This window comes from Embiotoca jacksoni, unplaced genomic scaffold (assembly GCF_022577435.1).
Source record: "Embiotoca jacksoni isolate LCO1_2020_lvr unplaced genomic scaffold, fEmbJac1.0.p SCAF_12, whole genome shotgun sequence".
In the NCBI taxonomy this organism is placed as follows: Eukaryota; Metazoa; Chordata; class Actinopteri; family Embiotocidae; genus Embiotoca; species Embiotoca jacksoni.
In genome coordinates, this window is record NW_027185252.1 from 14,055,843 (window position 1) to 14,064,574 (window position 8,732).

The 8,732-nt window shown below is 41.1% G+C and overlaps 3 protein-coding genes across 3 annotated transcripts; 1 reads left to right on the plus strand and 2 right to left on the minus strand.

Moving 5' to 3' along the window:
* Window positions 1-58: 58 nt before the first annotated feature.
* cst3 (cystatin C (amyloid angiopathy and cerebral hemorrhage)) lies at window positions 59-2,022 on the minus strand. Its single transcript, XM_069145003.1, has 3 exons — window positions 1,733-2,022; window positions 975-1,085; window positions 59-430 (listed from the first exon to the last, which is right to left on the minus strand). The coding sequence occupies exons 1-3, from the start codon at window positions 1,928-1,930 to the stop codon at window positions 356-358; spliced, it is 384 nt and encodes a 127-aa protein (XP_069001104.1). The 5' UTR covers window positions 1,931-2,022; the 3' UTR covers window positions 59-355.
* Window positions 2,023-2,074: 52 nt separating this feature from the next.
* On the plus strand, window positions 2,075-5,666 carry ephx5 (epoxide hydrolase 5). Its single transcript, XM_069144999.1, has 10 exons — window positions 2,075-2,240; window positions 2,327-2,381; window positions 2,767-2,980; window positions 3,092-3,272; window positions 3,409-3,616; window positions 3,697-3,828; window positions 4,108-4,319; window positions 4,478-4,586; window positions 4,687-4,812; window positions 4,919-5,666. The coding sequence occupies exons 2-10, from the start codon at window positions 2,359-2,361 to the stop codon at window positions 5,118-5,120; spliced, it is 1,407 nt and encodes a 468-aa protein (XP_069001100.1). The 5' UTR covers window positions 2,075-2,240; window positions 2,327-2,358; the 3' UTR covers window positions 5,121-5,666.
* A 171-nt stretch (window positions 5,667-5,837) lies between these two features.
* mad2l1bp (MAD2L1 binding protein) lies at window positions 5,838-8,618 on the minus strand. The gene is made up of 3 exons (XM_069145000.1): window positions 8,253-8,618; window positions 6,601-6,884; window positions 5,838-6,491 (listed from the first exon to the last, which is right to left on the minus strand). Exons 1-3 carry the CDS (start codon window positions 8,593-8,595, stop codon window positions 5,964-5,966), a joined length of 1,155 nt encoding a protein of 384 aa, XP_069001101.1. The 5' UTR covers window positions 8,596-8,618; the 3' UTR covers window positions 5,838-5,963.
* Between the last annotated feature and the right edge of the window lie 114 nt (window positions 8,619-8,732).

Consider the following 8,732-nt stretch of genomic DNA (forward strand, 5'->3'; position numbering starts at 1 on the left):
AAAAAAACATAGGTCTGGACAGCAGGAGCTGAATACAGGTATTTACAACAAGGACACGTTCTTTAAAGTTCAAATGCTTCTTTAATTTGTCATTTCTTTTAAATCTCTGTTTTAATTGTCAAATCAACAATTTGATACACAATAATTTGTTATTTGATTTAGTGATTAGGTATTACAAAGGTGCTCTTCTAAAAGTCAATACTGTATTCAGTATAGTGTACAGTGAAGTAGCATAAGCAGAAAATAGAAATGTTAATACTTTTGTGTTTGATCTGGAGGAAAATGCATTTCACTCAGAGTGAAGGTTTTTCTGCAAACAGTTCCAATCCTGAGGGCCTCCCACGTAGTTCTCTTTCTAGCATTGCTGATTCAGCATGGTGATGTCATTAAGCCAAGGGCGGCTCCATACTGTAAATGTGCACTCGTAAGGCTGAAAGACAAAGTTCAGAATAAACTTAATACTAAAATATTTGAGATTATTTTATTATTCACAAAGGTAAACACTGCATGTTGAAGGTATGATGAACTTCCCGTCTTCTGTTAAAGCATTCCCCATGTTCAATAATCATGGTGAGATTGTATTTAAGTATCAAATACTTTATAATTCATTGACCTGTGTTGAATTATACGTTAAATTTAGTAATCTGCTTAAAAATGACATTCATTTGACACCTACCATATGTTTATTTATTTGTTCTATATAGTCATAATTATATCATTATTACATAAAAATCATGAATGAAGATTGACAAACATATTTTGGTAGAATAGGATGTTGGTCAATTCCCCTCAATGCACTCGGACAACAAAGCTTGACATTTCAAAAACAGGAACTATACAGTTGTTTCACATTCTGGTAGTCAGTGATCTAGAGATTAGGGATGCTGTATGATATTTAAACCTTAGTCTAATAACACCCAGCGGGGGGGGAAAAAGTGTTTTGTTTTTTCGTAGCATCTTAATAAAGTCATTACCAGGGCCTTTGCTGGGTCTTGGTGGATGGTACACAAGTCATTTGCATTGTTCTTTCTGCAGGTGCTCCTTGCCATCTTCACAGTTATGAGGTACTTAATACCAGAAACCACCTATTAGGAGAAAGTAGGTGAGACATGGAAATACAGGTGATGGGAAGCCTCCACAGTTTAAGGCGCTGCAGCAGATTTTCAAAACAAAAATGGCAGCTCAGTTACACCTTAAATGAACATAGTTTACAAAAAACTCCACCCTGATGAATAATCAGCGTGAAGACGGAAACAACTGGTAAATGACTCGGCTCCAAATTACACAATCTGCAGAAAATAAGTGGTTCTTTTAAGCTTCCCGTTTTTCTACTTTACAGATGTATAAAGAACACAGCCCATTCACATTTCACAGCTGCGTCGACACAAACTTTTCCACTGTTAAGATTGATGCGACATGATCATCCAAGATTGATTGGATTATGGCTTGTGTATTGTGTGAAGGCCAAACATGTTTCATCACTTCCAAAACCAGTTAGGATCCCTGCACACGGTACATAAATAAATAGATAGAAAACCATATACCTATGCCCGTGTTATATCGACCTCCCATAGATTAGGAGTGTAAATGAGACCTTTAATGTGTGCGTAATGGGAAACAGGCCTACTGCTAATTGCACACACTACCACGCAGAGGCCCACCATTTTAACTGGATTTGGCATTCTTCACTTATATGGCTTTCCATCAATCTACAATCGTTAATATTACTAACCTGTGACTGAACCCTGACCACCTGTGCCACTTGGCTGAGGTACGCGTCGTTGGAGCGTCTGTTGTGTTCGACGATGGCGAAGTTCAGAGCATTCTTCGCACCGGCGTCATTAACATCGACATCTCTGAAGCCCCCCACCATAACACCGAGCCCGACGGCGAAAACGCCCGCAAGAACGGGAATCACAACCTTCCACATCGTGTTTCTCTGGATGCAGCAAGTGAGTCAAAAATAATAACAACAACAAAGCAGCAGCTTTCACGTCGCCTCCCTGTTATATAAACAGCGACGTCACGTCTGCCCCGCGCGGGAGGAGTGGCACGTCTCGCAGCCAATCAACGATCTTTGCAACAGGGCTGCGTCTGGTTTAGGTTTCTGGTTCATTGACTCGTTGCGAGTGTGTTTATTTTAGTTCAACTGCGGAAACGTCAATGTGTTTAAAATAAAAATAATTTAAAAAAAAAAAGGAAGCATTATATCAAAGGACACGTTACACGAAGTGAAGAAGGTATGCTGAGAAGCACGGTGGGTTGATCTTTAGAAAACACAACGTTGTAGAAGAATTAAACATTTTCGACCTCTGTCCTACTGCAGGACTGAAAAAAGCGCACCTGTGGAACGGCACAATGCAAAGACTGCACGTTTTGAAGTGAGTACTAATATTCCCCTTTTATCGAGGTATATTAGAGAAAGTACATTTACTCAAGTACTGTCCTTAGTATTACAACTTTGAGGTAGGCTATTTGTACTTTGTTTGAGTATTTTCCTTTTGATACTTCTTTATAGTTCCACTACACTTAAGATGGTAATATGGCACTTTCTACTCCACTACATTTATTTGACAGCTTCAGTTACTTTTTAGATTAACAAGCTTTTAAAATACAACACATTGTTAAAGATTAAACCCGTGGGTTTCCAACCTTTTTGGATTGTACAGCTACAACAGTAACATGCTAAAGGATCTGAATTCTTCTTCCACCAATAATTATGTCCAATGAGTTTTTCCACTACTAATACTTTCCTACACTTTGCAGGGAAGCCTTCTTTGGCTTGGATGTGGTCCACCAGCAGCTTCTAATCGGGTCTGGTGTGGCAGCAGGGGGGATGCTGGCATACCTACTGCACAAAAGGAGAAAAGTGAAAACTGTCGCTCTTGGTGAGGGATGGTGGGGAGCAGGAGAGAAGCCACGGTCAGAGGATGACAAAATCTATCCGTTTGAAGTGAAAACCTCAGATGACGAGATTAAGGTGGTTTGGGGCTGTTAATCAAACTTTTGATGAACTCTAGAAAGTAACATAACAATATTAAGAGATTCACACTTTTTATATGAAGCAATGAACAGTGCTCTCGTTCAACAGGACCTCCACGAGCGCATTGACAGAACCCGCTACACTGATCCTTTAGAAGATAGCGGCTTCCAGTATGGCTTCAACTCCATTTATCTCAAGAGAGTGGTGTCCTACTGGAGACATGAGTTTGACTGGAAAAAGCAGGTGGCGGTGCTTAACCAGTATCCACACTTCAAAACCAAAATTGAAGGTACACACAGAGCCACAGTTAGTGAACAGGGTTCGCTTCAGTCTCCAGATTTCCCTGATCAGTTGGTTATTTGGCCAAAAATCACTCCACATGCTTATTTTTTTCTTTTCACACCAATGCCTTTGCTGTAATGCAGGACTGGATGTGCACTTCATCCATGTGCGCCCACAACACCGCGAGAACCAGAAGGTTCTGCCTCTGATGCTCGTTCACGGCTGGCCTGGATCCTTCTTCGAGTTCTACAACATTCTGCCGCTTCTCACACAGAACCACGACAGTGTTGCATTCGAGGTCATATGCCCATCCATCCCTGGCTACGGCTTTTCAGAAGCCCCTCATAAACAAGGGAAGTAATTCTAAAATAAAGTGATGTATTTCAGGTTGCGCTGCAGATATAAACAAATGTGCTTCCTGTTGGTTCTCCAGGGTTCAACAGTCTCGCTGCTGCCAGAGTTTTCCTGACGCTGATGGAGCGTTTGGGGTTCTCCCAGTTCTATCTGCAGGGAGGAGACTGGGGCTCGCTCATCACCACCAACATGTCACAGATGAAGCCTCAGTAAGCGCAAAACAAGCCCTTACTGAAAACCAGCCACAAGCTGTCACTGCAGTGGAATTTCCACCACCCATTTATTAGTTGTTGTGACATTCTTACTTAAACTGTGAAACACTGCCCGCACTGTTTGCACAGATTACCAAGAAACAATTGTAATACAAATCCCTGAAGAAGGGAGCTGATATAATGGCAACAACAAAAAAAATCCTAACGCAAACATTTAAAGCTATAAATCTACAATTAAGACCGATTAACTACCGTTTCACAATTTATCTTTTCCAGCTGTGTGAAAGGTCTCCACCTCAACATGTTTATGTCATCACGGGGTTTCAAAGTGCTGTTGTCCCTCATGATTGGTCCTTACCTGCCCTTCCTGGTGGGCTTTACTCGAGAAGATGTCCGCCGGTTGTTCCCTTACTTTGAGAAGAACGTCTGGAACCTCCTGAGGGAATCGGGTTACTTGCACATTCAGGCCACTAAACCAGACACCGCAGGTGGGAGCATACACAACGAGTAAACAAGCTCACTGATACTGCTGATCATGTTAGTCTTAATGGGTCACAGGGAATCTAATCTGAGAGCATCTACTCAAAACAAACCAATTGTTCCAAGTATTTTGTAACCTCAGCTCTTGATACAATTGTGTTTGCAGGCTGTGGAGTCAATGACTCTCCTGTCGGCCTGGCGGCCTACATTCTGGAAAAGTTCTCCTCCTGGACTGATCAGAGCAACAGAGATCTGGCGGATGGTGGGCTAGAGGGGTACAGTAAGACTAATCATCATAGAAATTAGATGGATAGATGCAGCATGGTCTGTGTGATTGTTGCTGGCTGGAATTCATTAGAAATGACATTTGTGCAGAAAATTCAACCTGGATGACCTCCTGACCAACGTCATGATCTACTGGACCACAGGCTCCATCATTTCCTCCATGCGCTTCTACAAAGAGAACTTCAAGACTAATCCTGAAAACAGAGTGGATGCCAAGTATGTGGTCAAGTGCTGATACTGTCCATGCTTGGACTTTTATTTTGAAAGTCGGTCAACCTTTTACTTCATCATATGACGATAAAGGTTTGTTTTTGTTTTTTAGGATAAAGATAGTTGTGCCTACCGGACTGGCTGCCTTCCCTGGGGAGCTGATGCACTGCCCTCAATCATGGGCACAAATTAGGTATCGCAGCATCTACTCCTACACTTTCATGCCTCGAGGTGGCCACTTTGCTGCCTTTGAAGAACCCCAGCTGCTGGCCAATGACCTTATCCAGTTTGTTAAAAAAGTGGAGAAGTCCTGAACCCTTGGAGGTACCATCAGACCAATGTAACCATGGCACTTTTATTCTGTAATTTATTAATGATTATTCCAAACAGAACACATAAATCCTTGTTATGTTGATCCCATCCATACATTTCATATTACTGTTTGATTTGCCACATTAATTAAATAATGTGCAGGTTTTAATAAATGTAAACATGTACACAGATGAAACTGGCATTACAATGTGTCCACAGAATGGATGAAAGAAAGTTATATAATTCACAAAAACTTTCCAAGCCGAGTCAAAATATATTGCACTAATCTTGCTCTGTGTTTAATGTTCTTAAAAATTTGTGAAAGAAATTCTATAGATGGTAGACTGGGCTGCCCACTAATTGTAGGGGTGGAGGTTCAATCCCTGGCTCCTCCAGTCCACATACTACAAATGTCCCTGGGGTATGATACTAAACCTCCAGTTCCAGATAAGCTTTGCTTGTTGTACGTTCTTTGTAATTGTAAAGTGTTTCTGGACCATGTTGAATAGTGATTTTACACTCTAAAATAAATAAAATTGAGTAGAATGGATGAATGAATGACAGGCAAAAATTGTAAAGGTAAACCGGCGCGATATATAAATGCACATTTACCAACCAGGCTTCTTGAGACTATAAAAAAAAAAAAAGTTAAGACACCCTACTGCTTGTGTCAATAAACTCTGTTGTTTTAATCGACGTACAAAATATTACTCTTAAAAATATGTACAGCTCAATTCAAGATTCAAGTTACCAACCCACTTGAATCACCATTAAAATGTATTGCAGCACACAGGGCCCCAGAAAGGGAGCGCCGATCAGACTACAGATCCCCATCATTTTTAGGGTCATTTGGTGAAGCCCTTAATAGTCAGGGGTGCCTGAAACCACACATAATCCTGCCAGTCTGACCCCTCGGCCCGTGGTTCCTTACAAATACTGGGATCAGAGGACAGGGCAATGACATGGTTCTTTACACGAGTTGGGACTTTAAATTGGAGTTTAGGGTGAAACCAACCTACACCGCAGTCTCTGTGAGCCAGCGCTAAGACCATGGTGGGCATCAAACGAACAGATTTGGGGTCAGACAAAAGGTCAGCCACAAAGAGAGTGCGAAAGAGTTGCCTTAAGCACGAAGACACCCGGAGACACTGATCTCCACCAGCCAATACCAGAGCCTCCATGTTGATCTCATACAGCTCTTTGGGGTGGAGGAGGGAGCCACCCATTAACAGGAGGACACGGGGTACCCTGCTCAGGGAAAATAGCACCTCTAGCTGCTGCAGCACCTCCTCCAAGTCCTGAAGGGTCTTCTGACATTTGCGCAAGTCTACGTCTGTAGACTGCACGGGCCTTCGACTTACAGTCTCTTTATCCTGAACAAATAAAAAAACATTCACCATAAACCTTTAGTTAACCTCAAATCCACAACACATCTTCATTTGTGAACAGCTGAGGTGCTTAAAAGGAACTTTTCCTGCTCACCTGCACCGAAGCTTGCCGTTTCTTCTGGGAGTACACCAGCTGGTCGTACGTCATGGGTAGCTGCTGCCTCTGATAGAGGATGCATTTGAGGATCTCACTGACGAAACGGTAGCAGCCTTCGTGAGTGACAGCGCCAGGGAAGAGCACGTTCACACAGCCTTCCTCCTGAGCTCTTCTCACCACCTCAGCATCTCTGTCCTCAGTGTTAGCATGTTGTTCACCGGCGGTCACACTGGAATCTTGCAAATTTCCCTGGCCAGAAGTGGCCTCTTCTTCTGTGTCATCTGTGGGGAACCAGAATAATGTCATCAGTGTGCACAATGGACCAGTCTCGCTCAATTTGAGCCAGTTAAATGTTAATGAAATCAAGCAATATTAGTATTTCGATAAAGCTATTGTGTTCATTTTTCATAAAGACTTAAACAAATAATGTCTGGCTGTGGTGGAAAAATTACTCATCTAAATAAATTGCATGCAAAATCTTGCCAAGCTACATCAGTATTATCATCAACATTTTCCTAATGCATCAGAGTAGAAGTAAAACTCGATTCAGAATGACCTTTTCAATGAGTTATATCAGGTTATCACATATAACTAAAGGGTTATAATTCTGCACGTCTACAATGTGTTGGCGTGTGAACAGCATTTTAATGCAGCTGATCCATTGAGGTTAATTAACTATTTTATACACAGCTGACTTCCTGTTTTCTTTGTTTTAACGAAATGTTTTGAAAGAAAAATCTGCATGTGAAAAGATACTAGAAAATCATACAAAATAGAGCTGCAAAGATTAGTCGATTAATTGAGTTGGCCAAAAGAAGATTAATAGCCAACTATTTTATGACTTGATTAATCTTTTTAAGTCATTTTTTTTAAAATGACAAAAGATAAACATTTCTGATTCCAGCTTCATAAATATGAATATGTTCTGCTTCCTTCAATCCCCCATGTTAATGAACTGTTTGTGGACTGCTGTTCATCACAAAAAAAAAAAAAAGAAGCAAATTAATTGAATTGGGGAATCAATACAGTGTAGTACTGCACTATTTTTGCATGACAACATTTTATTGATCCACATACTAATATAAAATAATTATCAATCAAGTGCATGCAACATTTGGAAAAGTTTTTTCTGACACCACTGGTCAGTCTGTCTGCTTGACAATGCAATTTTGCTGCAATATAATTGACTGAAGTGAGATGAGAGAACTGAAAACTGTTTTATTAGATAAAACAGCAGATGACAAACTTTTTCTTTGAGGACATAATTTGTAGATGAGGAAATGTAATAAATGAGAATATATCAGTAGTAAAAATCATCCTTTGCAGCTCTAGTAAACAATGACTTCCAACATTTCCCCAGGGTGACATATTCAAAACTCTGTCCAAACTACAGTTCAAAAACAAATATCAAGTTTTAAACCTACATACTATGACAACCACTGAAATCAGACAATGGTTCGATGACTCATCAATCAATGGACAAACTGTTTCACCGCTCAACGAAAACATTTTGAAACATCAAAACGAAATGCAGAATATCTTTCTTAAACAGTAAAGTGTTTTTCCAGAAGCTGTCAGCTTTATCTCCCGACCTGGATCTGATCTGGAGCCTGAACCAGTGACCGCCTCCCTCCGGTCATGTTACCTACCCTGAGTGATGGTTGAGGGCTCAGCAGCGTTTTCCTTGTCGTCAGTATTGTTCACGCCGAGATGTTTTGAAGGGGCATCTTTTAATATATCGGCCCCCTTTAAACACGTGTTTACGGCCTGCGGTGAGAGTTGCTCCGCAGACAGTGAATTTGAGTCGTCGGAAACATTTTGTAACGTCAAGACTTCACGTGTCATATTCGCTTCCTCCGGCGTGTTAACATATTTTTCTGACTTAAGCGAGATGCGTCTCTTTACCCCGGTGTCTCTGCTGTCAACAGCGGCAGCATTATCCGTGTCATCCGAGTTTGATGTTAGTTTAAATATGTTTGAGTCTTCAGCCATAGTTTTGAATGTCCGCGCCGGGTGTTTACCGCACTGCATCACGGGAAACGGATATCTTATTTTTTTTCTTCTTCTTCTTCTTCTTCTTCTTCTTCTTCTTCTTCTTCTTCTTTTAAGTTTTATGGCGGATGGCATCC

Excerpts from the sequence above, each read along its gene's own strand:
- cst3 (XM_069145003.1), bottom strand. The coding sequence starts at position 1,930 with ATGTGGAAGGTTGTGATTCCCGTTCTTGCGGGCGTTTTCGCCGTCGGG. Across the intron at positions 1,086-1,732 it reads TGGTCAGGGTTCAGTCACAG|GTGGTTTCTGGTATTAAGTA; the intron begins GTTAGTAATATT and ends TTCTCCTAATAG. Across the intron at positions 431-974 it reads AAGACCCAGCAAAGGCCCTG|CCTTACGAGTGCACATTTAC; the intron begins GTAATGACTTTA and ends TTTGTCTTTCAG.
- ephx5 (XM_069144999.1), top strand. The coding sequence starts at position 2,359 with ATGCAAAGACTGCACGTTTTGAA. Across the intron at positions 2,981-3,091 it reads CCTCAGATGACGAGATTAAG|GACCTCCACGAGCGCATTGA; the intron begins GTGGTTTGGGGC and ends CTCGTTCAACAG. Across the intron at positions 3,829-4,107 it reads ATGTCACAGATGAAGCCTCA|CTGTGTGAAAGGTCTCCACC; the intron begins GTAAGCGCAAAA and ends TATCTTTTCCAG.
- mad2l1bp (XM_069145000.1), bottom strand. The coding sequence starts at position 8,595 with ATGGCTGAAGACTCAAACATATTTAAACTAACATCAAACTCGGATGAC. Across the intron at positions 6,885-8,252 it reads GCCCTCAACCATCACTCAGG|ATGACACAGAAGAAGAGGCC; the intron begins GTAGGTAACATG and ends GGTTCCCCACAG. Across the intron at positions 6,492-6,600 it reads AACGGCAAGCTTCGGTGCAG|GATAAAGAGACTGTAAGTCG; the intron begins GTGAGCAGGAAA and ends TTATTTGTTCAG.